At 41.1% G+C, this 27,591-nt stretch overlaps 4 protein-coding genes across 4 annotated transcripts; all 4 read left to right on the top strand.

Moving 5' to 3' along the window:
• The first annotated feature begins 508 nt into the window (after nt 1-508).
• phf23a (PHD finger protein 23a) lies at nt 509-4,871 on the top strand. The gene is made up of 5 exons (XM_026998591.2): nt 509-1,076; nt 1,870-1,901; nt 2,146-2,238; nt 2,444-3,014; nt 3,205-4,871. The coding sequence occupies exons 1-5, from the start codon at nt 1,049-1,051 to the stop codon at nt 3,396-3,398; spliced, it is 918 nt and encodes a 305-aa protein (XP_026854392.2). The 5' UTR covers nt 509-1,048; the 3' UTR covers nt 3,399-4,871.
• A 113-nt stretch (nt 4,872-4,984) lies between these two features.
• Nucleotides 4,985-9,262, top strand: plscr3a (phospholipid scramblase 3a). The gene is made up of 7 exons (XM_026998550.2): nt 4,985-5,110; nt 6,199-6,306; nt 6,536-6,578; nt 8,043-8,263; nt 8,542-8,703; nt 8,888-9,046; nt 9,140-9,262. The coding sequence occupies exons 2-7, from the start codon at nt 6,226-6,228 to the stop codon at nt 9,197-9,199; spliced, it is 726 nt and encodes a 241-aa protein (XP_026854351.2). The 5' UTR covers nt 4,985-5,110; nt 6,199-6,225; the 3' UTR covers nt 9,200-9,262.
• Nucleotides 9,263-10,613: 1,351 nt separating this feature from the next.
• On the top strand, nt 10,614-16,706 carry senp3a (SUMO specific peptidase 3a). The gene is made up of 11 exons (XM_026998429.2): nt 10,614-10,780; nt 11,628-12,390; nt 13,701-13,865; nt 14,153-14,264; nt 14,360-14,507; nt 14,761-14,808; nt 15,038-15,115; nt 15,274-15,411; nt 15,538-15,621; nt 15,781-15,831; nt 15,968-16,706. The coding sequence occupies exons 2-11, from the start codon at nt 11,724-11,726 to the stop codon at nt 16,076-16,078; spliced, it is 1,602 nt and encodes a 533-aa protein (XP_026854230.2). The 5' UTR covers nt 10,614-10,780; nt 11,628-11,723; the 3' UTR covers nt 16,079-16,706.
• Nucleotides 16,707-17,261: 555 nt separating this feature from the next.
• Nucleotides 17,262-25,692, top strand: eif4a1b (eukaryotic translation initiation factor 4A1B). The gene is made up of 11 exons (XM_026998512.2): nt 17,262-17,322; nt 18,469-18,517; nt 19,059-19,191; nt 20,177-20,316; nt 20,885-21,053; nt 21,474-21,583; nt 21,903-22,046; nt 22,135-22,272; nt 22,465-22,554; nt 23,155-23,234; nt 24,579-25,692. The coding sequence occupies exons 1-11, from the start codon at nt 17,300-17,302 to the stop codon at nt 24,721-24,723; spliced, it is 1,221 nt and encodes a 406-aa protein (XP_026854313.1). The 5' UTR covers nt 17,262-17,299; the 3' UTR covers nt 24,724-25,692.
• The last annotated feature ends 1,899 nt before the right edge of the window (nt 25,693-27,591 follow it).

Here is a 27,591-nt window from a genome sequence, read left to right as displayed (position 1 = left end):
GTCACATTCACACTTTGAGAAGTTTGTTCAATTCTCCAACAAAACGGAATGTAAGGAAGTATTTGGCTGACCGCATTCGTGTATTTGTTAAACTTTATTTTGAAAGTTACAGTCCATCGTAGAACTATGCATGAATACTTAAATATACTAACGAAGTTTAAGGTCCATTAGTCACATAAATGTAATAAATGTAATAATGTTGCCACGTTGCTGTTTGAGAAGTATATTTGTAGTACAGAGCACACTGAATTATCAGATATGAACTAAAATATGGTTTCCGAACTTATGTCAATATTGCAAGATACTTAACTGTAAATAAACAAAAGCATCATGTACTAATTGGTCAATTCCTTTGCTCTATGACTTTTGAGACTTCATAATTGTAGAGAATTGGAGCAAGGCCATGACCTGTACTCTAATTGGCAACAACCCTAAACTTTCATTTTGAAGTACTTTTAAGGAAACGGAAATTAACACGCTGGGCTAACTGTCTTTGGTTATGGTTGGCTTCACAGTGCAAAGTGTTGTTTGACGTTGTAAGTGGTTTTGCGGGAACAGCGCGCACTTTATATAGCTAGCTAATGCTAGCTATAAATCGTTGCTTTATTTAATTAGACCTCGTTTCAGGATAGATTTCGAAACGATTTCATTTTGTTATTTGTTGTTGATGTCACCAAGCTGACATATTTTGCGGTAATCTTACCGTTTAGTTGTGGTCAACGAAAAATCAAACGAAGTCGGGGGGAAAACTCATGCTAACTAGCTAGCTAATCAATTTTTAGTTTGTTTGCTGTAGTAGCTAGCACGCTAGCTAAATTGACTGTAAATACTGAATGCGCAGCTTAGTTTATTTGTTACATCGTTTATAAATTGATATATTTTAGCCATATAATTACTTATTAAATCAGTCTGATTACGGCTTACGTGCACTTTTACCTCCGACTGATTTCCAAGAGGGACTAACTCGTTATCAAACAGTTTAACGTGATACATTGTTAGTACCTAGCGTCAATGTCTGATTTAAATAAAAACTACTTGTAAACAAGCGATGCTTGGAGTCATGTCAGATCACCAAGGTAAGAAAGAGCATTCACTAACATTACTGTCAAACCCGAGAATTGCATTGTTAACTAGCTCGCTAGCACAACCAAGTTAACTGAAGTGTTCTACATTTTTCATCCATGGCACAGACGTTTGCTAAAGGAAGGTGTTGGCTAGACAGCCTGACAGTTAACGTTACCATTTGGATTCATTAACACAGTTAATAAAGCAACATTTCGTTAATCTTTATCATAGTCGTGTTACAGTGAATTGAAGAACGCCATCGCTTTCATTAACATGCGGATGAACAGTTAGCCATAACGATTAGAACGCTAATTGTCTTGAAGTTTAGCTAGCTAGCTAGCCAGCATATGATTAAACGTTATTGTCTGTCTGTTTGTTTGTTTGTTTGTTTGTACAGTCACATAGATATATGGATGGGGATATAGATAAATATCCCTGAGGTTTCGCTGATGTGTTGGATAGCCAGGTTAGCATGATTCTAAGTTTTTTCTGCTTTGGCTTTTTTCCTGCCCAAAGTTTCGAACATAGTCAGGTAAGGTGCGCTAGCTATTTAGTTAGCTTTCTAGCTATAATTTGTTCTTACGTAGCCTAGATGGCTAATAAAATACCATTCATTTTAATATTGCTTTCGTAGATGAAAACATTCATATCCATTCTTAGCTAGATGACAACATCGGCAAATTTCGACACGACCGTTTATGCGTAGCTAGCTAGTTAAATGCTAAGGTGCTTTGTACGCTAGGCTGGTTTTTGTGGCCAACTGTCTAGAATTTCATTTCAACATTGTCACTATCTCGTTTTTAGACCCTGTACGAAAATGCAAAACGGAGGCATTGGTAAGTTTGCAATAGTGTTTTAGCCTTATAAATACAAAATATTGTCGCTTTGAAACCCATGGTATGTGCTTGTTGATGGGGGCAGGGGGGATGGGGTCTATAAACGTTTGCCATTTACTAAAAGAAATGTCTCTGAAGTGGACAAAGTACTTCTACCTTTCCGTGTTTTTTTTCCCCTATCATTGTTGAAGGTCTTCTCGTTTTTAAAAATATATGTACTTTTTATACAAATGTACATTTCCAGCCCCCAGAAAAGAAAAAGAGGACGGTGGAAGACTTCAATAAGTTTTGCAGCTTTGTTCTTGCCTATGCCGGATACATTCCCCCTCTAAAAGAGGTTTGTTTCAGACTCATGCCATTTATTTATCAGCTGTGTAAATACTATGCAAATCTAATTAAAAAGGCTGGGGGCTATGGAGCTTTAATTGCACATATTTAACTTGTTAACAGCCAAGTGCTATGCCAAGTAAATTATGTGCCTTAAGTGTATGCTGTAATTGTGAAGTGGTGGTGGTTTTATGGTTGTTTTTGTGTTGCTTTAGGAGAGCCCCTGGCCACCGGCCTCATCCACCTCTCCTGTGGGGGTTTCCAAAGCAGTGGGTGAAGACACCTTACATGAAAGCTGGACAGGCAGTCTCCCTGACTGCTGCCCCACACACAGCTTTATCCACAAAGGCCCGCCCCACAGCAGCAGTACGGGACTGAAGCAGCCATCTTCAGACCACTCTCTGCTTGAAAACATTAGGCTGAAGGACACACTCTGCCAGCGAAAGACACACAGCAAAGCTGACAAGAAGAGAGAGAAAAGGTTGAACTACTCTTTAGAGGGCAAAGGAGGAAATGACCTGGCAGAGAGTAGTATCAGACGTTGCCGAAAGTTGAACAAGGCTAAAGGAGGACTGAAGAAAGTGAAACGGTCCCCAAAGGCTGAGAGAGACTTTACAAGCTCCAGTCCTTCAAGTGGGGAGGAGCTTGGACTTGAGGAGGGCCTAATGGAGCAGCCTGTGCCTTTCCATGGGGGGGGACTTAAGCAGGAGTTTACAAGGGAGCGGGATCTCAGTTCCAGTGAGACTGACACATGGGTGGCTGATGAGGACATAATGGTGGAGGCTGGTAAGTGTGTGTCTTGCGTTATATTTAGAATCCAGAAGAATACAGTCAACAAAGTTCAGAATGTACATGTGCATAAATCTCACCTAATTTTGCCTAAGGGGTTATTTCATTACACAGAATATTTGATGGATCCATACAACAAATGACGGACCTAATCTGAAGCTCTTAACTTTCTGTTCCCTGAATATAGGGGATGACTCATGGGATCTGATCACTTGTTACTGTGGGAAGCCCTTTGCAGGGCGACCCATGATAGAGTGTGATGAGTGTGGTGTGTGGGTTCATCTCTCCTGTGCCAAGATTAAGAAGAACAATGTACCTGATGTGTTCTACTGCCACCGGTGTAGGGACTCCCACAGCTCTTCACACAAAAAAGACCTGTGAGTGAGTGTGTGTGTGTGTGTGTGTGTGTGTTGAGGCTCTAGGCCTTTGCTTCCTTGCTAAAGACTTTTACCTCTCATGAACAAAAGGCCATCCTTCTGCAAATGCACATCAACATATCATTTGAATATTAAAAATGGGAATTGTCACTCAGCTAATAGTACTTTGTTAGTGTGCCTCACTTAGCAGTTTCAGCCAATTGGTAGTTCTCTTACAGCAAGGTTCAGGCTGTAGTCCATCTATGATTTCAAAGATTGTTTTTGCTATATTGGGGTGTCTGAAAACTGTGAGCGTGAATAAATCACTACATCTTTAATTATTTGTATGAACCAAGGGCTTATACTGGGGTTCTGCTCCCTGTTTCTAAAACCTAATATTTAGGACATGCATGTTATGTCAAATTTTTAACCACATTGTAGTGTATAGGAAGTTCTTGATGTTCCCTGGATATCCTGCACTGCATTTCACTATATTTCAGTATATTATTTTGCCTGTTTAATTGATGACACAAATTCCTGGGTACACTCCAGTCATGCCTGCTTTCATCATAAGAACTGCCGTCATAAATGGAATCGAAAAATGTCTTGTCAACACCCAAGTGTAGGTTATGATTTTATGTTCGGAAGAGGTGTATGCACACATCAGGTCAATAGAAAAGGCATTTTTCAGGTTGTGTAAATTTTATGGTTCAGTGTTTGTTTTGGGGGGGGGTTTATGTACAGAATCATGGCTAAACTGCTCACATTTAATCAGCTCAGAAGCATGTAGTTTGATGGGTGTGTCATCTTATCTTATTTTCATCTATGACATGACTTAATTAAATTCTGCACCCTAGTTGCTTTTAAGTAATGCATTTAAGTAATGTATTTTAATTATCATAGAGGCTAATGCAGTGAACTTGAAATCACATTTCCCAAATATGTGGCATGGTTACTAATTTCCTATTCCTAGGACTGGAACAAAAGTTGGCCTTACAGTTGTTCTCATTGACTGACTAATTTTTCTTCAGAAGTGTTTGTCATAATAATAATAAACTGGACATCATCAGGAGAGGAAATTAAGATGTATAGCAAGCAGAGCTAGAAGGATCAGGCTCCCTTGAGGGTTTTTGGTTTGTTTTTCTTCCCCCTCCTTTTGAGTGATTGTAATTTATTTGTCAATATTGTGATGTTTTGTTTGAGATATGAGATTAAAGGTTATATGTTTGATTTGTATGTTCAGAAGCTGTTTAGAGTCATTTTTGTTTATCTGGTCTCATTCACAGTGAAAGTCATTTTTTCTTTAATTCTGCTAGCAGTGTTGAATGGGTCAGTCTCTTGTACTATCACCAAACTCATCTTACTATATTTATGGTTTCCTCCATGCAGCTCTGTGTACAAATGTAAGACTATATACTGGACCTAGAAGAGTAAATACTATATTTTTGTCCATTCTCTTTAGTAAAGATTTAAATAAATTACCTTTTGTTAAAGTGAATGTTTTGTTGAGCTTCATTTTATGTGGTTTTGGACTTTGTTCATCAAAGCTTGCTTCAGGTTGGAGTGGAAGAGTGACGTCTCTGGCGATTTAGCAACATGCAAAGTGGTGAGTTTTGTTAGTGCAGGAGTAGGGTCACTCTCACACTCCTCCTTCTTTGACGTATATCGGTGGATGAACAACTGCTTATCTGTTTTGTGGTAGTGTTCCTGTCAGAGGGACCTGGATACAGACCAGAGGTAAGTGTTTCCATATCTAACCTTAATAATCTTTTTTTTTTTTTCTTTTTTTTTCTCCAGACTTTTAACTCTTGAATGTCATAAAAGGCAAGTCTGTTTGATGCAGTAAATAGATGTATATCTTTTTAATATTAGAATTATAAAATGGATAAATAACATTTGAATGTTATTGCTTTTTGAGTGTGAGCATTTACCTGAGAAACTATTCCATCTAAAAGTTAACACTTATAAAGTGTATTTATTCCCTGAAATACTGAGCAATGTGAATGAATAATTGTGCCTCCCAAGTGTCAGTAGACCCACTTTAGGTGTACATTTACAGTGTAGGCCATTTGTTGCCATGGATCAGTTTGTGTTCACCATCCTCCAGCCAATCATCAGTGGTCAGTTTTTGACCACAGGCTCACCAATGACCAGATAGCAATGCTGCAACTAATAAACCAGCTGAATGCTAGCAACCACATAATTGCCAATCAGTGTTACAGTATTGAGAATAGCCTGTCACCCATGTAGCATTTGGTCTGCATTGATACTTTAGTCAGAAAACAATTACCGGAACATAGGGCCACTACAGTTTGAAATGTACACTTATGAAACAGCTAGGGTGTGTAAGGACAATTTAGGTCTTCATAATTAAGTGGATTTTTAATTTATATAAAAGAAGCCTCATAACACTGGTTTAAATAAAAATAGAAGAATAAGAAGAGAGAATCCTGTTTCCTTTATTTTTAAAATCCAGTGGTGTAGGCTTCATTTAAACTTTTTGGGGGGGATACACTGTAAACACCACCCAACCTAACACATTGTATAAGTAGTGTGAGCAGGAATTATTGGGCAGACACCCCACCCTCCAAAGAAAAAAAAACTACGCCTGGGCCTAAAGTAGTGCCTACGTTAACTTCGTGAAAGATGGAGACCACAGTGGCATTTATTCTTTGCTATCCTTTCCTTATCATTTTTCGGTTACACAATGTTTAACTTTCTTAACCCTTCATACTTTTTGTTAATGTAAATGAAAAATGTGTGCCTTAATTTTTCTATCGATTGCTTCCCTCTTGGTTCACGTTTGCCTTTATCTGTTCTTTTAGCTGGCTGTATAACTTTTATGTCGCAACATGGACAACACACAATACACTTTTACAGTACCCAATTACAACCCAGGAGCTGTGCCCCCTGGACTGGAATATCTAGCACAGGTTTGTCTTTAAAAAAAATCTACTATTGACCATTTGTGGGCTGCAGCAGCATCTGTGCATTATAAAATGATGTATAACTTGAGGTTTATTATAAGTTAGTGGCTGTTCTAAAAGATAAGGGAAAGTCATACAGTGTTTTATGATGGGTTAAGGTAGGCTGCTTCAGTGGGATTAATCATACATAGTTTTCCACTGATTACATTCCTGTTGGCCCTTGCTTTATTTGCAGGTTGATCAGATCTTGGTACACCAGAAGATTGAACTTCTTGAAGGTAAACACATTTACAGTTAGAGCAAGGTGCTAACAACATAAATATGTTGGGTTTGATTCCCAGCAGGCACACATACTGTCAAAATGATAAATATGTATGTCCTTCTGGAAAAGACCATGTGCTAAGCTCTGTGAATGTTCATGTAACAAGGTGAATTATACCTGTGAATTATTAACAAAACACACAATTTCTAGATAAAGACCCCATAAATTCAAGTACCACTGTTCACACTGAGTCTAAGGGAAAGCTTAATTAAGATCAAAGAGCATTCTAAGGAATCTAGAGAAAAAGTAAAAACCATGCATAACACAGGAAAAGGCTACAAAATAATACGAAAGTGTTTGGATAGCCCATTGAGCACTGTTGGATTGTGAAGAAATGGAAGCTGCCCCATATCGCCCAGGTACTGCCTAAGTCTTTGCAATCTCAGGGTCAGACCAAGAAGGAGACTTGTGAAGGAACCCACAGAGAGGCCAGCAATCACTCTGAAGGAGTGGCTGAGACTGGAGTGAAGGTGCATCGGTCACAATAATAATAACATGCAACCCAGACTGTATGGAGTGTTGGCTTTAAAGCAGCCATTACTGAAGATAAATCACATCAAACATGTATGGAGTTTTCCAGAAAGCAATAGAGTGATCCAATAAAATGTCATATGTTTTTGTGGTCAGACAAAAAAATGGAGGTTTTATGGGAAAAATTTGAAAGGCTATGTGTTGCCCAAAGCTATGCTGCCTATTCCTCTGTAAAAAAAAAAAAAAAAAAAAAAATTGGAAAAAAAAAAAAAAGATTTTTTTAAAGCAACAGTAAACCATGAAGATGGCAGCACCATGTTGTGGGGATACTTTTCCTCAGCAGGTACTGAGGTTCTTAAAACCTGTAAAACTAGAACTGAAGAACAGATGGATGGTCCAAAATAAAGGACTCAACATGGTCAAGTGAAAGTCCAGATCTCGGTCTGATCAAGAATCTGGCACTGATGAAAACTGCAGTCCATAAGAGTCAACCTGAACAATCTAGAGCAAAAGTGCCAGGAAGAATTGGTGAAAATCATTCCCAGACAAAGCTGGTTGAAACTTGCCCCATCAAATGTAAAGCTGTTATTTCAGCAAAAGGTGGTTCTACCTAGTACTAGTCTGACGGGTTGAATACTAATGCAAGCAGCAGTTTTCAGTTTTAATGTTGTTTTTTTAAAGACTGACAAATAATTATTTTTGACTTTAAAAATTTACTTTAACAGCGTATTGGTTTGCAATGAAAAATGCTTGCTAGAACAAGCTGTAATTTGTAATCTGATTATCTTTAAGGGGATAGGCACTATAGTTCAGTGACATGACAGGAAAAATGGCTTGGTTTTTGTAGAAGATTTAAAGGAACATCTGATGTCGAATTAACTCTCTTAAGCCTCCTTCATAGCCACTCTGACTGAACTTGCACTTCTATGACTGCTATGTTTATTTCCAGCTATTATTGGGTTTGAGACCAATAACCAATATGAAATAAAGAACAGCATGGGTCAGAAGATCTACAGTGCCAAGGAGCAAAATGACTGCTGCACGCGCAACTGCTGTGGCCCCCAGCGCAGCTTTGACCTCAAGATCAAGGATCAAAACGACCAGGAAGTGATTCACCTTATTAAGCCATTCCGCTGCACTTCCTGCATGTGCCCCTGCTGTCTGCAAGAGGTGTGGAGTTCATTTGTTTCATTCTTTCCATTTTTCGCTGCAGAGAGTCAATTATTTGATATTCATGCTGTAAGATATGACAATGACAGGTTTATCACTTGAACAATCAGTATTTTGATGGTATTTAGAAAGAAAAACGTTCTTCCTAAAAGAAATGACACACCTCCATGAGCTCTGTTTTCAATGTTAAAATACCTTCATTATATCAATGTGTAGAAAGACATGCATATTCTGTCGTCCCCCCGGCCCAGCTGAGATGCCTGTTGTGTTGATCCCAGATGGAGGTCCAGGCCCCCCCAGGGACTACAATAGGCTACGTGATTCAGAACTGGCACCCATTTCTGCCTAAGCTTTCCCTCCTGGGGACAGCCAATGAGACGCTGCTGACTATCGAGGGCCCTCTGTGTGCAATCAGCTGCTGTGGTGATGTCGACTTTGATGTGTGTGCTTCAGCCTGAGGGGTGTTTGTGTGTGCATGTGTGAGGGTGGGGACAGAAGTAGAAATTGCAGAAAATGAGAGCGCTTTAATTACTGTTCCATAAAGCAGTGCAGTGTGAGCATTGACATTTTGATATCTTTTTTTATCTTTATCCCTGTATATCTGTGCTTCCTCACTATTCTCAGGTGAAGGGCAAGGATGGGCATGTGATTGGCCGCATCAGTAAACAGTGGAGTGGTCTAATAAAAGAGGGATTGACTGATGCTGATAACTTTGGCATCAGCTTCCCCATGGACCTGGATGTGAAGATGAAGGCTGTTCTACTGGGAGCCTGCTTCCTCATAGTGAGTGATTGACCACACTCATTAGTTCATTCAATTATTAATTCACCCAGTTGTTCATTAGGATATTCATTCATTTCATGATTTTCTTCACAGGATTTCATGTTCTTTGAAAATGTTGGAGACTCAGGTCAGCGGTGCAGTGTATTTGGATGAAAATGACAGAATACTGTAATACTGTAATGTGAATATATAATCTCATGATGGATACTGTGTGTGTGTGTGTGTATATGTATATATGTATATACATTACATACATACATATATATATATATATATGTATGTATGTATGTATGTATGTGTATGTATATATATATATATATATATATATATATATATATATATATATATATATATATATATATAAAATTGCACACTATGCAACAGTCTTAGGCCACCATTAAATTTGTTGTTTCAACAATGGAATAATGTCCATATATAATTACCTCTCAGTCGCTTTCTTAAGATACATACAGAAAACGCAGGAAATATGTACATAATTTTTTTAAAAACACAATTTTCACAACAAAATGGCAATGTACAGGCAAAAGTCAGTATTTAGTGTGACCTCCCTTGGCACTAAGCACACCTTGAACTATTTTGGGGAGATCTGAAGTTTTCTGAAGTAATCTTCTGATATCATTCCATTCAGGTTCTGTTCCATTTAGTTTTAAGTGAGCCAGGTTCCTGCTATTGCTTACGTGTAAGGAGAGGTCACACTAAATACTTGCCAATGTATCCCTTAAAATCTGGGTGGTTTTTTTTTCTTCTTCTGATTTTTGCACTGTATTATAAAGGGGGACGATTTTGACAATCTTACTTGTTTGTATGATCTGAAAAACCTTCCATAGACAGTTCTTGGTTTCTAGAAAAAGCATATCATCAAAATGACCTCAAAATTACCTGTATCAATTCCATGATTTTGTGAAATAAATGTTTCATGCACCTTTTTAAAACACTGCATTAAAAATCAGAACTTAACCTGAGCAGTTAAAAGACTTATTTGTAAACTGACTTTTATACTTTTTATGTGTTTATATGCCTATAGTGTTTTAGGAATTTGTAATTTGATGTGTATTTTTCTACACTTGTATTTAGGAACAGAGATTCCATCTTGAATCCTGATTGCGAAATGTGAAAAGGGGAGGGATCCTATTACAATATTTATAATTGTGCAAGTTGCAGATTTATTTTCTGATTAATTTACTGACACTTTTCAGTGTCAGCAAGGACTAAAGTTATTCTAGTTACTTTCAGAATCGTGCAATTCGTATCCAGACCGAAGAACTCACTTTCCACCAACCCATGTGAATGAAGTCTGGCTACATTCCATTAGTTCTGTCCATTTTTAAAGAGTGTTAGTTTAAACAAACTAACAAACGAAACGGGAAAACACTTCTCCAAGCTTAACTTATTATATATTTTTTTTATTTTAATTTTTATAATTATATTTTTTTATTTTGTTTCTAGCTAATTTCTCACTTACCAATTTCGCCCAAACAGCTGTACGATTTTAATGAACCTAAAGCTCATGCAAATATTTTGCGGTGACATCATTGTTAAGCGGCGGAAGAAGAGTGTTTTCGCTCTAAAGAAGCGCCAGGTCTCAATGAATGAGCCAAAATTCAAAATAAGCGTGAATTTCTATGTTGTTTCTATCGCTCGCCGAGATAATACATGCAATTATCACATTGGAAGGCGACGCCAAGGGTTTTGGTTGGACGCTGGAGTAAAACGGTGAGTATTTAGGTTTTACGGTGCCCCATTTCTTTCGCCCACCGAACACACTAGAGGCCGTTCATTCGTGGTGTTGCCTGGTGCACCCGCTAGAATGCCTTCTGTAGCTATCGCTGGGTAGGTAGGCAGCTCTCTTGTTAGTTAGAAATATGTTTTGTTATCTAACTACAACCCTTAGTACCAAGTCAGGGTTGAATACCAAATCCTTAGTTTTTTTGCGAATGCGTGAAGCAAACAGATACTTCCACTTAGGAGTAAATAAAGAGGAAAATAAGTGAACAAAGCGAATCATCCACATGTGTGTTCCCGGGGTCAAGCAACTAATGTGCCGGTATATCGCTCTTTGGATGACTAGAGAAATACATGGCCCGAATAAGACTACATAAATATGCACATCTTTACTAGCTAGATAGCGTACTCTTAGCAGCCAAGATAGCTAAACTATCTATTGATAATAACTGGATGAAGTTATCCCGGAACCGTTTATTATGCTAAGCAATTGGGATACGCTATTCAACAGTTAGGGTAATAATGAGCGTAGTTTTTGCACGATCGGAGCACCTTACACTATAGACCTGTTATTGTCCTTATTTGGATGTGCTTTCATAGGAACCGCAACAATTAATCCAGCTTGATTTAAAGCGCTGCTCCTGTTTGTCTTCATACTTCGCAGTTGAAACGAGGCTTTTCTTAATGTTTACCTGCGTTATTTCAAGTTATAACTTTATTACTGTTTTCTAAGAACCTTATTAAAATTACATTATATCTTGTCAAAAAGCCCTCAGCATGAGACATATCAGTTTGGTCATTGTTTCTTCCTTTCTTTTTTTTTCTTATTTATTTGCAGTCTGAGTTGCTCCTGTAAAAGTATAACCTCTTGGCTCTGCCTGTGCTGTGATAGTCCGGCGGCAGGCTGGCGCAGGTGGTGGGGTGCTCTTGGACCATGAGAGACAGTGGTAGCGGGCTGGCTCAGACACACTGGTCCAATGAGCTGACACTAACAGCAGGGGACGAGGGCCCCGCCAGCGGCGGGGGTGCCATCAGAGGCGGCCATCTTATGGACCCCGTCACAGGCCACCAAGCCCTTAGACCTGCACAGCTCAAACTGGGACACAGAGAGGACATCGGCACGTGGGGTACGGAGTACACAGTGCCTGATGACGACGAGGACAAAGATGATGAAGAAATGGAAGAGGAGGTAGAAGAAGTCGTCGACAAGGGCTTCAGGTGGAATGATGAAGGCGACGAGAGTTGGGGGAAGGCGGAGCCCTTGCTGCCTGCACAGAGGGAGGTAGGCCCCGTAGCCAGGAACTCGCCTCGCTACTCTACCCAGACTTGCCTCATTGGACTAGGGATGAGGAGGCTGGCTCGCTGGTGGCCCAGGGCTCGGAGGTGTGTGAACATTCGCTATCGTCTGGCCCAGCAGTGGCGCACCTGGCGCCAGCGGGCAAAGTGGGCGGGGACTCTAGGCTACAGGAGTGTCCGCAGGTGGAGCAGAAGCCGACGCCCAGAGCGCCAGCTGAGCCAGAGGCAGCCGGTGAGTGCGCTCACAAATGGAGAGGCAGACGACTGCAGGGGAGATGGAGGTGACAGGGGAGCTGTTGTGCCTGGTAAGTTTCATTGTGTGTTTGCTGGATACTTCTGCAGTATTTTTTTGGGAAGGAGTTGAGGAGCGCTGTAGTGTACAGTGGTGGAACAGGAACGGTGGCACTCTGTGCTGTGAGGAGGGGTGTCAGCAGTTCCTAAATGTTATCAGGGTGATGGTCATTTTTTGTTTTGTTTTTGTTGTTTGTTTTTGTTTGTTTTCCTTACAATAGTGCCAAATCTTGGGGGAAATAAAATGACAGTGTGGAAGTACTGTTGTGGGCCCTGTCATCTAGGTATTTTTGTGCTGCACCTGCCAAGGTCCTTAAGAAACATAGCAGGATAAACTACGACATCAGGGTACATCCCATATTTGAATAGAAAGTGTTTCATCCATAGAAGCCTGTGCATTGCCATGGCTATATAGACCAGAGATGCTTTGTATAGATTGCCAGTTAATGAAATTGCCAGATGTTTAAAATTTGTACCAGAAAGACTGAAAACTCATTTTGATGATATGCTCAGGCTGCACATTTTGTCACTAAATGTCACACTGTTTGGCCATTCAAAACTCCTCTAATGAAAGGACAAACTGATGTGTTAACATAGTAACTCCTGCAACAAGACCTTCATGTTGTTTTGAGAATTCACAAAGGCAGATGTGAGCCGAGTCCAGGAGGTCAGATGCAGAGATTGTAATCCAGCTGTTTGTCAGTTTTTGCCTTGTGATCACGGACAAAAGAAAACAATTTCAGTGAGAGCCAAGCTCCCTCTCAGGTTTCTGTGGTGGTGCCCCTGGACAGTGACCAGACTGGGTCAGAAATGTAACTTCTACCCTGGGGTCCCCACATTGAGGCCTTTCAGCAGAGCTTGAGTCTAAATGATCAGTGGTGCATTTCCCAACATGACATGTTTTGATCCCACAGGAGCAATTACCTGCTTGTACTGACAAGCCAATTTAATGCAACTCAAATCCACTTAGGAGTTAACAAATCAAGTTTCTTTGTTTGTTTATTTGTTTTGGGGAAACTCACTCCAGGGACAGGTTGTCTGTGAACGCGACTTACTCTAATAAGGGAGGAAATATGGAAATGGTGAGATGCGTAATCGTGCTTGCATGGGCAGCCTGAAGGCAGAGCTGTCATAGCCAGAGCTGACAGATTATTCTGCTGTAGTAAAAGCCTCAGCCTTTTATAGCTGGACCTCCTGTTAAAACATGACTCTCAGTGCTGATGGAGCCCAGCCCTGCTCAGGAGGAGCCCTGTAATGAGCTGTGCACCACAGAGTGAACCAGCAGACCGCCCAAGCCATCATTGTCTGTTGCCTCCCTCCTCAGACCCACATGGGGCCAATGGGCTCCCAGCTGGGAAAGAGGGAAGTCATGGAGCAAACCTGGCAAACCGGGAGGACCGCAACTCCCCTTCCGGGATCCTAGCAACCCCACGCGACAGGCCCCCGCCTCAGAACCAGCTGAGCAGCGAGCACATCTCTTGTGTACAAGGTAGGAGTGAGGGGTTTCTGAACATGAGTGAGTGCCCTAAGGGTGTGTCTAGAAAGTCTGGCCTAGTCACTCCAGAGAATCCAGCCATCTGTCTAGTAATATCTGTGTATATTCCACCAGCTATTGATTTGATAAGGGCAATGATAAATGAAAGCCTGTTTAGCTAACAAATACTTTTTTTTTCCTTTATTCCGAGTCACACTAGCATTGTTTGAATGTCAGTTTAAAGGACAAATTTCCTACACTTGGAATGAAGCATTGAGCTTTTTTGTGTGGCTCCTTCTCAGGCATTCTAGATGAGTTCCTACATCAGTATGGGAGCCTGATCCCCATCCACGTGGATGAGGTGGTGGAGAGGTTGCAGGCCATCTTCAACGAGAGTTTCTCCAGCCCCCATAGGTCTCACACACACACACACACACACACACACATTATTTTCTCAATTTCTCAATAAAGTTGCACAGATTGCATTGAACACCTCTGTGCATCCTCAGGAAAGTGATGGTGCAACATCTAATGCAGTCCTACCAGCGCATGTCTGGAACAGCCATGATGCGAGAATTCCGCGTAAACTACAAACGTCACGTTCTCACCATGGATGATCTAAGCACTCTCTATGGCCAAAATTGGCTTAACGACCAGGTGAGTCTCTTGCAACCTTTTAAGCTTTTAAAACTTAAATCTCATCATGATATTCAGCCTAAAACATAATTGACCAAGTCTTTTTATATTTTGTTCATTTGATTAAAGATTTCTTACTAATTCTTTTGTGTTCTGAAATCATACGGATTTTTTTGTGTGCTGCCTGGTTTATTTTTGACCATGGTAAAACAACCGTTGTGTCATGTCTTTGTCCTGAGCAGTGTGTTTGGTGTTAATAACTTACTCCCTTTAGGTCATGAACATGTATGGGGATTTGGTCATGGATTCTGTTACCGATCGGGTAAGATGACCCCTTCACACATGGTCATTCCTTCCTATTGCCTTTTAAGAGGTTCGGTTTTGATGTGCACAATACCATTCTGTGGATCTTTTATTTTAGTGTCTACAGACAGAGGAAAATGCTGGTAGTGCTCCTGCATGGCTAAATATGGCTGATTTCCCTCTTCTTTTGTATGTTTAGTGCAGTCTATCCATATAACATTTTTCCTTCCTTTTTTCACCTGTTCCAGGTTTACTTTTTCAACAGCTTTTTTTATGATAAGCTGAGGACAAAAGGATATGAAGGTGTCAAACGGTGGACAAAAAATGTTAGTACTGTATGGTGTCTGTGTGTCTATATCTTGGTGATCTTACCTGTATTTGAAATATGTTTTGTTCCTGTAATAAACATATACATAGAATAGGGGTTTACTAAAAACAAGGTTGTTGTTTTTTTTTTTATTATGTGTTTACTGTCTTTACACAGGTGGACATTTTTCAAAAGAAGTATTTGCTGATTCCCATACACCTGGAGGTTCACTGGTCTCTGGTGTGTGTGAACATTCCTGAACGGACAATCACCTACTTTGACTCCCAGCGGACTCTCAACCGACGCTGTCCCAAGGTATGTGGCATTCCTGTTCCTTCCTTTATGAACTTCGGTTCACTTCCTTGGTCGTTCGTGGATGGCTAAAGATCTGGGGATGTGTCTCATTGGCTAATTGCTACACATCATCGTATCTCTTATCAGCATATTGCAAAATACCTGCTAGCAGAGGCAATCAAGAGGGAGCAGAAGGACTTCTACATAGGCTGGAAAGGCCTCTTTAAAATGGTACATAGGACACCACTATGACACCTGTGTGTGAATGGTGTGTTTGTGTGTGAGTACACATGAGAAAGAGAGTGTGAATGAGTATAATTATTGCATATTGTTTGCTTGATGGTGAGTGTGTCAATGAGGTTCACTCTTCTGCCTTTTGGAATGTTCTAGAATGTGGCGAGGCAGAACAATGACAGTGACTGTGGGGCTTTTGTTCTCCAGGTGAGTCATGTGTTCTCACAATTGTCCTTCTCTTTTGTTTGTATTCATTTAGTGTGGTCATATAACAATTTTCTGTCTATCGCTCTTATATGTCTGTCTCTCCCAATGTTGGCCTGCTTGGTTCTCCCGGGAGCAGTACTGTAAGTGCCTGGCATTGGAGCAACCTTTCAGCTTTGGCCAGCAGGACATGCCCAAACTCCGAAGACAGATGTACAAAGAACTATGTCACTGCAAACTCTCTCTGTGATGCCACAGGAGACTCTGGGAACAAGAATGAGAAGAGGCCATCTTGTATCACTTCTCCATCCGTGTCACTTTCCTGCCCCATATGTGGTGGACAGACATGAGAGAGACTGTTTGTCTGGAGTGACTATTCATCCTTCAAACACATCAGCTCTTTTTCTTTCTATTTTTTAAACTCTTTGACTTTAATGATGTCCTCACTATTTGCTCTCCATGTCCTGCTGTTGGTTAATGGGACAAAATTCAAGAGGACATCGTGTTTTCTGATGGGGACGGGATAAAAGAAACCTTCTCGTTGGTCTATTCTATTTTGTGCCAGCCATCATCTTGGCAATTAAAAAAAAAAATTCTTGTTATTGATGTCAGTAACCTGTATGCTAAATGGTAATGAAAATGTAGGGGTTGGGAAAAGACTTGCATATGTTATAAAGAAATGATATTCATATTACTAGAGGACAGAGTCAGTATGGACCACGACACTATATTCTTGTTTTCTTTTGGTCACTATTGTTTGTTGTTACTGTATTTGTGTGTTCAAAGTGCAAAATGAGCAGCTGTAAATTAACTGTTTTATATCTTTTGAGATGCATACAATGTTGTAAAATGAACTAATAAAAATTATATAAACACTCTGTATTTGACATTCTCAGCCTAAAATGTCCACATTTGTAGAATAATTTAAGTTACCCTTTAGTTGTTAGCTTTAAAAGAATCAGTCAAAACTTCCTCCAAACCTTCTACTGCATTATCTCTGGAAAAACGTTAGTCCAGAATTATTTTTGGGATTGCTGAGATACGTACACTGCTTTTCTAGTGAAATACCCAACACCATTACCTGCAGAAAGATATCCAGGCACTAGTGATGAAAAGAATATAATTTACATTATAGTCTATCGTGTATGGGATATCTCGTTATTGTGTAAAAATGTGCCTAGATCCAAAACGCCAACTAGTAGGTCAGTGAAGCAATGAATGATTTGGGTGCATATGGCTTGGTCCAATGGCGTAGGAAGAGGGCGGAACTCGACTGGAAACCTCCTCTTTTACCCTACTTGGCTCTTAAGGCGGCCATCATCAGTTAAATGTCGTGTTAAAAAACCAATGAAATGTAAGGTTGGGTGGTATAGCACTTGATTGATGGTTTCGTTGTACAATCAGAATTTTAGTTTTGCACTGACGTCGAAGTATATAAAACATTCTCGCGGTGTACTCGCCCTTTGTGATAATGTCGGCAGATTATGACGAGAGGTAGGAGTCTAGAAACGCTTCCATTGTCCGATACGGTCCTTTTAAGATGTTCTATACATTTTCTGACTCCAATCCCACCTATGGATTTTATATATCGATTAAACTGTGACCTGACTTGTATTTCGTTTGCTCTTCACAGATTATGGAATACAGAACTGGACTACGATAGCTAGCTTGCTAGCTCGCTAATTTAGCGGGAGGGTTGGTGGGCTAAGATAGCTAACTGTCACGAGCGTTACTGCTCGTCCTGTTAAGGGTTAATCGTGACGCTATGTAACGTCTGTCTAGCTAGCTAGTTAGCCTGTCTAACCTGGGGCCGGAGCGGCTTAGCCTGTCCGCTAACGGCACTAAATTTCAGACACTTTTCGAGCGTTAGGCAGCTGGCAAACAAAGAAAATGTAGATATAACATCGGCTAAATAAAACTCATGGCTTAGCGTCTGCTGATTCGGGAATCTTGAAGTTGCCTTTATGCTGACCGAGAAGCGGTTACTGAATACCATGCAAGTGGAGGACTGTCTTAACAAACTAATGATGGCCTTAACAGTTTTGAAATCCAGTGGGTCGTAAAACAACTCTTCGCCCCATGCTAGGTAGCTAGCTAGTAGGTAACGGTAGTGGCCGCAGTGTTAGGCGCGTGAAATCACGAGAGAAAAGTAAACGTTTTCTTTTAAAACACCGAGGATAAATTGATAGGATTCATGAGAACGTATCTAACGCTGGATAATATGTATAGAGATCAGGAGTGGTGGTTCCAAAAGGATCAATGCGATTAGCGTTCCTACATGCACGAATACGGCTGTTTTGTGTATATGAGGCTAGTTTAAAGTTATGCATTAGCTAGCTAACTACGTAGACCCATGTATGTAACTAGGTAACACTAGTTAACTAGATTTTGAAATCACAAGCCCCCGATTCCACCTTCCATGTCTGAACAAAAACTGGGTGACGCTGTCAAGTTTCAAATGGCAATGCAGTAAATGTAACATAGCTAGTACTTTAGCCATCTTATCTGGCTAACTGACGCCACAGCACGTCGTCTGCTCCGAACCAGTTGACTGAGAAACGGTCTTTGTGCTGTTGAAGCTTGTATGATTTTGACTATATTTTGTATGATAAGTGTAATTTCCTTGTTTCTGATGTCTAGGCCCAGGGATAATGGCCCAGAGGGCATGGAGCCGGACGGAGTCATTGAGGTGACTTGCTCTTCAATAAGCCCCCTTTATTTTCTATTGATGAACACTTGGAGACAGCAGCTTTTATCATTTCTACTGTGCCTGACTAAACGATGTCACCCTTTGGCACTAACTGTCCAACAACTGTTTAGAGCCTTTCACTCACTGACAGGCTGAATGTGCTGTCACCCAACTCTTACTCCTCCCAGTGTTTTCAACACCACTCTGCTGCATGCTGGGGTTGTCACTGTAGTCTCTCAAACTGGACATGATGAATAAAGATTCTGAGAGACAAATTTTTACTTTATTTTATTGTAATTCTACATTTCACTTCATTTATTCTGGGTAAGAGCTGCTATATCACCTGAGTTTCCCCCATGGGGATCACTAAAGGGAAGGATATCTTAAGATGAGCCATTTTAATGTGGGCTTGCTGTTTGTATGATTTAAAATCATCACTCAAACACTAATTGGAATGTGCAAGTACACACTGCAGAAACCAATCGATTTTATTGCTTCTTTTTGATCTCACTCATTGTGTGTGTGCCCCCTCTTCCATCAGTGTAACTGGCATGAGATTGTGGACAGCTTTGACGATATGAAACTGCGTGAGGCTCTTCTCAGGGGAATCTACGCTTATGGTTTTGAGAAGCCTTCTGCCATCCAGCAGAGGGCAATCCTCCCTTGTATCAAGGGTAAGAGCATACAGTTGTATACTGAAGTTCTTATAGCAGTGCACAATGTGTTGAAGACTACCACTTCAGATCAAAAGGAAAGTTTTTCTCACAGTGCATCTTGGTTAAGTTTATCTGCTGTAAAAATGTGAGTTTAGGGAGGTGGGTGGTAGATCAGGCGCTTTGTGTGGCCATCGCTGGCTAATTAATTAATCTTAATGGAAAATGGAACAGAGATACAAAATCTAAAGTTCTATTGTACCGTGATGAATTTCTTGTCCATTGTGTGTGCACACACACACACACCGTGTATGTTAATTGTTTTGGAATCTTTTTAGGCTGATTGTGTATGACTGGATATCTCTGTTACCAATGGTATGTGAGGATGGTAGTTAATCCAAACAGCTGCAAGCAACCTTGTATGAGTCCATAACCTTGCTGTAAACTGTCTGCCTGTGATTCACTGTGTGCTCACTAAAATATGGATCCAAAGTTGCTGGTGAGGAAACGAGTACCATAGAGCAGTTGTACAAAAAAGAACAATGCTGGGTTTGGTTGGGGGACATTGGTGGTGCTGTATAAAAGCCTGACACCTAGTGTCCCTGTGAAATTGAATAATTCTTCCTTTAACCCCATGTGTCCAGCTCTGGTAGTGATCGGTCAACACATGAACTCTGCACAATGCCAGTTCTTTCCTCAGGGTTTACTCAAAATAATTCATAAGTAAATAAATTGTTGAATATTACCGAATGATAGAGACTGGGATGATTTCTTTCTTCATAACTTTGAGGTTCTTCCAAATTTGACATAAATGCGATTAATAGTACTATGTTAAATGCATTTTGTTGGAATATATTTAGCGTTATGCTTGCAAGTCATTGTACATAAATAGATTAGTTAATGTGGATTTATTTTTGCATTTACTGCTTAATATGCACCATTTCCTGTGTATCTTTTATTATTGTTTTTGTTCATTTGTTTTTACTATTGTTTTAATTTTTTAAAGGTTATGACGTCATTGCACAGGCCCAGTCTGGCACAGGGAAGACTGCCACCTTCGCGATCTCCATCCTGCAACAGGTGGATGTGGAGCTGAAGGGTACGCAGGCTCTGGTGCTGGCACCCACCCGCGAACTTGCACAGCAGGTATGTAGCACCAACTCCATGCTCTGGGAGATGGGTTTGCACTGGCTGGTTTGACTTGTGGATATTGGCTGTGTGTGTGGTCAGCATCTAGACCCTAGTGCTCCAGGAGTCCTACAGGGCACAGATGAGCCCTGTCCCTTTCCTTATACCCCTCGAGCAGGGCGAGGATTTCTCATGAGCCGAACAGGTGTTTCTGGAAGAAGTTTTCTGCTGTTCTAGCACTATGAAACACTGACCTACAACCATACGACTACTCCATTAACAACTTGGCCTGTTCAGTCAGATCCAGTGCATATGGTGGTCAAAATGCAATGATTCAAAAAAGAGCCATTTGCCTATGCAAGTAAAGATGATGTGTTTATTCCATCATTACATTACATAAGTAAAGGTGAGTTTTTTACGCATCAATTTAGGCTGGTTTCTTAGTGTGCTCTGTTTGATTTTGTTTTGTCAAAGGATTTAAAAAAAAAAAAAAAAAGCTTCTCATAAAACAGGAATGTCTATTCTTAATACATGGTATACTTATGAGCCCTGTTCTGATGTTCAAACTCTTTTGTGTGTGTGGCAGATCCAGAAGGTGGTCATGGCTCTCGGAGACTACATGGGAGCTACGTGTCATGCCTGTATCGGAGGGACGAATGTGCGGAACGAGGTGTCCAAGCTGCAGGCAGAGGCTCCCCACATCGTGGTGGGGACACCCGGCCGGGTCTACGACATGCTCAGCCGCAGGTTCCTCTGTACGTCTGCTTCTATTTATTTACTTTACACAACGAATGACTTATTTACATAAATGCTTAATGCATGGCAGTTATTGTATAATAGTCTCTTGCTCCTCAAATAACAGGACAAAATGGTGTTTACAAGCAGCTCTTTCGACTTGTTCAGGAGCTTAAGCTGAACTGTGTACTTTACACAGTGATGTGTATATGTTAGAATAGTAACATATATACTGTGGATGCAGCAGTGGCTTGTGTATACTGGCTTTATTGGCCTGAGTCTGCTATGCTGCTGATAAGCTTTGAACACGTTGGCCTCTTCTTATGGGTAAAGTTGAGCATTTACTTTAGAGTACACATTTAAATCAGATCATTTTATATTTTTTTCTCAGAAGGAGAACTTTGGCCAGTGTTAATGGTATCGAACTATTTCCCCCACAGCTTCCAAACACATCAAGATGTTTGTGCTTGATGAGGCTGATGAGATGCTGAGTCGTGGCTTTAAGGACCAGATCTACGAGATTTTCCAAAAACTTCCAAGTAGTACTCAGGTCAGAACAGGAATATTTTTAGCTTTAGATTTGTTTGGCACTTTGATGCAATGCCTCTCTTATTACATTCTTTGGGGGGATGAGATATTGGCTAAACCAAGCTGTGTTTACATCGTTTATTTGTATTATGTCACTTGAGGTTGAAGTGAAGGTTTTTGGTGTTGAGAATAAAGGCATAATTTTCACTGTGGAGCAAAAACAAATCATTCACGTCACCTCATTTGTACCTTTATCTACCTATTTCAATTTCCTGCTGACTGACCGTTTTGAAGGTGTCTGATTGTAATCTCTGGTTGCAATTCTGTCTTCTGGCCTGTAGGTTGTGCTGCTGTCTGCCACCATGCCTGCTGAGGTACTGGATGTTACCACCAAGTTTATGCGTGAGCCTGTGCGCATCCTGGTGAAGAAGGAGGAACTGACTCTGGAGGGCATCCGCCAGTTCTACATCAATGTGGAGAGAGAGGTATTTACTTTTGTCACAATATTGTTGTTATTGTTAAGAATTTTTGCTATGCTTTTGCCTTATTGCTTTGTGGCCATGTGTCTGTTAGGAGTGGAAGCTCGACACCCTGTGTGATCTGTACGAGACCCTGACCATCACCCAGGCTGTCATTTTTATCAACACCCGCCGGAAGGTGGACTGGCTCACTGAGAAGATGCATGCCAGAGACTTCACTGTCTCTGCCCTGGTGAGAACACTCTGGAAATGCTCACATGCCTTCTTTCTCTCTCTCATTTACTGTGGCTAGTCTGCTGACAGTAATGGGCCCAGAGCTCTGCCTTTAATAGTGCTGGGGGATGGTGTGAGGACAGAGCTTCAAAGAGCTACACATTACTGCAGCAAACAAAGGAGCTGACGCGCCTCTTTCTCGCTCTGTCAGCATGGTGACATGGACCAAAAGGAGCGGGATTTGATCATGAGGGAGTTCCGCTCTGGGTCAAGCAGAGTCCTCATTACAACCGATCTACTGGTGGGTACACACACGAGTGCGCACACATGCATACACACATTCTCTTGCCCCCTTTGTCAATCGATTGGATTGTGGATTTTTAAATATAACTGGATATTTAGTTAAGAGCAGGGAATGAAAACTACAGTCATTTTACTGTAGTCTTATCAAAGTATTCCCAGATTAATGATTTGCGTCTTTATTTTGTAGATGCAGTCCAGACCAGTTCTGCTCTGCACGACACGCCCTATATTACCCCCGCCATTCTTTGTTGTATAAACTAGAATGTATATATTGTAGAGGTCCAGACCACCCTGTCTCCATAGTGCCTCCTAGTGCCTTGGAGGAGTATTGGCGTCTGGTAGAGTGAGTGGCTGGTCTCCACTGTGATTGGGCTTTGTGTCCCTCTCCGCAACTTAAAAGCAGCCTACACACACCTTTAAAGTAGTGACACTCTAAGCACAAAGTTTAGTGATTTATTGACAATGTTCATAAATAAAGCATTTCACAGAGAAGTTTGGGAATAGTACACTTAATACAAAGAAACATTTAAAAAAAACCTTAATACTAAAAATGTTTTACATTCATGTAACTGAAACTTCTGAAACGCCCTTTATGTAGGCCAGGGGTATTGATGTCCAGCAAGTGTCTCTGGTCATCAACTACGACCTGCCAACCAACCGGGAGAACTACATTCACAGGTCAGACTCGTATGTCACCCAGGCACATAGGGCATCTCAGGCCAATGAAAACCAGGCCCCTGCTCAGTACCCAACCAGCCATTGTTCTTGGGTGGGGATGTAAATAGGACTTTCTTAATTTTGAGCTTAGGAGGGCTGAAGAGCATTTAGAAACAGACCTTCTCCCAGAAAACAAAAGGATCTGCATTGCTTTAAAGGTTTTATGAAACTTTAAAATGCTTGCACTGGCCGTAGGTAGCACCGCAGTGCAGAGTTGATATGAAGTGCAGGTGGTGTTGAGTGGTGCGTGCGGCCGGGCAGGTGGGGTGGTGAGTGCTCCGAGCTATGTCCAGGTTTGGTTCGAGTGTAGCAGTGAATCACTGCTGCACTGCTCAGTGTCTTAATATGTAGTTTAGACATGCGCAATATAGTCGTCGCAGTACTGAGCATGCTGCAATACACAAGATAAAAATAAGTTTGATTTTTAAAACATGTTGGAGAGCCATCTGCATAAAGTACAGTTTTGTCATTTGGGTCAGTAGTGGAACTTTTTTTTTATTTTTATTATTATTTTTTATTTATTTATTTTAAATCAAATTGCAGCGCTCTGGCGTATCAAAATGGCGTATCAAAAGGTTTCCTGTGGGACGATCGAGAGTTGAAAAACGAGCGGTAGAGAAACCAATTGGTTGTATCCTTAAGATGTCCTTAAAGAGCAGTGCTTGATGGTTCTTGCTTGTAAAGCATGTTGGCAACAAAGATTTTAAAATATTGAAGTCTTCGGGAGTCTAAAACAGTGTTTGAAAATAACAGGTGTTGAAAATAACTGGGTTATTTGAAAGCCTACTGACAACGAAGTGTTTGGTGACTATGAAAGCCTCAATCTGGTGAGGAAATATGGTCAAGGAAGGCAAGTTAGTGGTCTGCTTACAAAGCTGAAGCTTACCAAGTGCTTATAGGATGAAGGGTTCTGAAAAGCTTGGTGGTTCTAGCTTGAAAACTATAGGAGTAATGACATCTGACAATATTACAAAGAGGATTAATAAGAAGAAATAAAAGAACAAGTTTGGCAAGCCACCTTAATAAGCACTCCAAATTCCATGAATGCTGACCAGTCTCAGGTGCGTTTGAGTACAAGCTTATGCAGGATCTAAAAAACGTACGAAGCTTGGGTATTGTAAGCCGCTCTTAAACGGTCATGTTTAGCATTTTTCCCGTAGCTTCTGTAAATGTCATTTGTCATATCACATTTTAGTTGCAAGAGCAAGTGTTGAAGTACTTACAACAGTCATAATGTGTTGACTTCAATCCATGTTTTTTCCGCAGCCAAGTTTTTAGTCTGCCAATTTGTGTTGTGATTTATAGGATCGGGAGAGGGGGCCGTTTTGGCAGGAAGGGTGTGGCCATCAACATGGTGACAGAAGATGACAAGCGTACACTGCGCGATATCGAGACCTTCTACAACACTACCGTCGAGGAGATGCCCATGAATGTGGCCGACCTCATCTAGAGATGTGATCACCCCACCAGCCCTCCATGTCCTCCCCAGTGGCCCCTCTCTCTCTCTCTCTCTCTCTGTCTGTCTCTCTGTCTCTCTCTCTCTCTCTCTCTCTCTCTCTCTCTCTCTCTCTCTCTCTCTCTCTCTCTCTCTCTCTCCCACCTACTGACCTACAGGTCCCACTTTCATACCCCTTGCTCCTGTCGACATTCATCTCCCTGCCACTTTGGGCTTGTGAGTACTAAGGATGGGTCTGGATCCCAAATATGAATGTGCTCCAGTTTATCAGCTGCCTCATATTCATCCTTCCTTCCCTCCATACTGTGTGAATAAAAGGAAAAAAATAACTTGGCCACCTTCACCTAGGACTAAGACCAGCATTTAACTTCTGATCAGTTACTATCCCATCCCCTTTTCTAATGGGAGTTGTAGTTTTTGAACAATGGAATGGACTATATTTGGTGTATTCCATCTTCCTTTCCCACTGGAAGTGCATTCAGAACACTGACTGAAACACTGTTCCATTATTGTAACTGTTACACTGTACATCAGTCTAGAAATTAGAGTTTTAAAAATGTGTGGACAAATTATTGGTAAGATTTCTTGCAAAGATCAGGATGTATGTAATCCACTGCATGGATTATGGTTACTTTTACGCCAATAGTGAGGCAAAACTATTTGCTAAATTTGACTGAAATTAAATGTGTAATAATGGCATGCAGCCTGTGTGTAGTGCAGTAGCTAAACAGGAAGTCCTTGGTGTGGTCCATGTTCAGGCCCACAGGCTGCTGGGATGCCTCTGCCCACATGGTTTCTGGGAGGGACAGGAGCTTGGGTGCAGAAAAGGACACAAACTGCAAAATATTGCACTTGGTTTTCACACAGCAACAAAAACAATGTATTTATTTTTTTGATACATGTATTCTTTATTTCATACTGGGGAGGGGAGTTGACTTAATAAAGTTTCAGACTGAGTCATGATTCTCGATTCCTAAAGTTATTCACATTGGAGGGTTTTTTTGTTTGTTTTTTCACTTGAGAGTGACCGCTGTGGCTTTGCCTTGTGCCTGAGTTCTTTACTGCTTACTGCCCCCCCAAAAGACCTTTCACCAGCCAGGAGGGTAGTATGTCCAACTCATCTCTGTTGGTACAAGCTTTAGTGCTGGATTTTTATTTATTTAAACAAAAATTTGATGTTGAGTAAGATAATAGTAGTGTACCAGCTCTGTATTGGTTAGTAAACATTATTTTACAGTGTGATCATATTAAGATGTAATTACTTAAGCTGTTTTTGAAATGAGAAGTGTAAGTGGTGGCTCAATTGATCATTTTGTCCCGTTTACTGTATAATCACAAACATGAGTTCTGATCACTTTTCTATTCACCCTGATTTCATATCTCCTCTCTTGTACAGAAACATGGTGAATGTAAACAAAAGTTCATTAACATTATGCCACCATGTTAAATGGAAACTTTAAAACTACAGCCCATTGATGGTAACTTTTTATTCTGAAACGCAGCCACTTCCTTGAAGTTATAGTGGTTAGCACCACAAGGGGGCAAACACTGCATTTTCTTTTTTCTAAATAGAATCTTATCTGCTTTGAAAGAAAAGTCTTGTGCCACTTAAATCACCATGAATTAACGTTAGAATTATGTTGGATTGTGCTTTCGGCAGTGAATGGATACTTGGAATACAGATGTTGGGTCCTGTTGAAGGATCTGAGGAATAAACAGCGATGAGTGAGAACATGGTGACTTCAGCTGGGCTCCTCAGGGAATGTCTGGCCAATGACGCCATTTGAACAGTGCAAATATCGCAAGTTGGAAAATTCATTGCACACATCCTTACCATCACCTCAGTTTTTATGAGTCTGGTGAAGAGCATGTGCCACCAGACTGCAGTGAAAAATGTAATGAAGATCCAGAGTAAAATGCCAGAATGCAAAAAAAGAAGAAAATCCTCAAAAAATGCCAGAACAAAAGATTACTCGGAAGCTTGCAGTCACTGTAACCCAAAGAAGGTGTCTCTTCATCAGAGGTTGAGAAGCTTGTGACGTTGCAGCGTATTTAGGACACCTCCCTGAAACTGGGAGCAGCAACTTAGAGCTAATATGTTACTAACATCATAACAGGAACTCCACTGACTCCAAACTTGATGCCCTTAACACTATCCTTCATCTCTGCACTGCCAGAGTTTAATACTCCTTCCTTAGCAGTGCAGGTGGCCCCTGCTTCACCCAGCTCCCTGACTCTCTTCTCCAACACCCCCACCCCCCCCCTCAGTTGCAGTGTTGGTGGGGGGCTCGTAAAGGCCTGGCTAGGCCAGTGGGCCATGTGATGGATGGTGAGGAGACTCCAAGGGCCCATTTCCATGAGAAGGGGATTCTGAATAGGAGCCTTTCAATCTGTGTGTCATTGAAAAAGCTTAAGAACTTTCTCCAGTGGCCAGCCCCTCCCCCTCCCCCACTCATGCTACTGCCCTTCTCTTTCTTTCTTTTTTCCTCTTCACCCCCCTTCTCCCGAACTCTCCACTACCGTCCTCTTCCCCTCCCTCCTGTCCGTTCCTCTTTCTTTTCTTCCTTAACCCCTTCACTCCATTTCCCCCTTTCCTTTATGCTCCCAACTATCTGATCTGTCATCCAGGTTCTCTGGGATTTTCACGTGTGTGATGTTTGTCTCTCTCTCTCTCTCTCTCTCTCACTCTTTCTCTGCCCCTACTTTTCACTCTGATGTGATTGGCGACATGGCACTGGGTGCCATCAGTGTGGTTTCCCCTTTTTTTAACCTCCTGCTTGGGTCATAATAAAACAGATTCCAGCCATGTTGAGCGACCCAAACCCTCTCAATGCTCACCTTTTGAGCATGTCGTCCACAAGA

This window comes from Electrophorus electricus, chromosome 6 (genome assembly GCF_013358815.1).
Source record: "Electrophorus electricus isolate fEleEle1 chromosome 6, fEleEle1.pri, whole genome shotgun sequence".
NCBI lineage: Eukaryota > Metazoa > Chordata > Actinopteri > Gymnotiformes > Gymnotidae > Electrophorus > Electrophorus electricus.
Note: the sequence above shows the minus strand (reverse complement) of the source record. Positions and strands in the feature narration are given on the sequence as shown.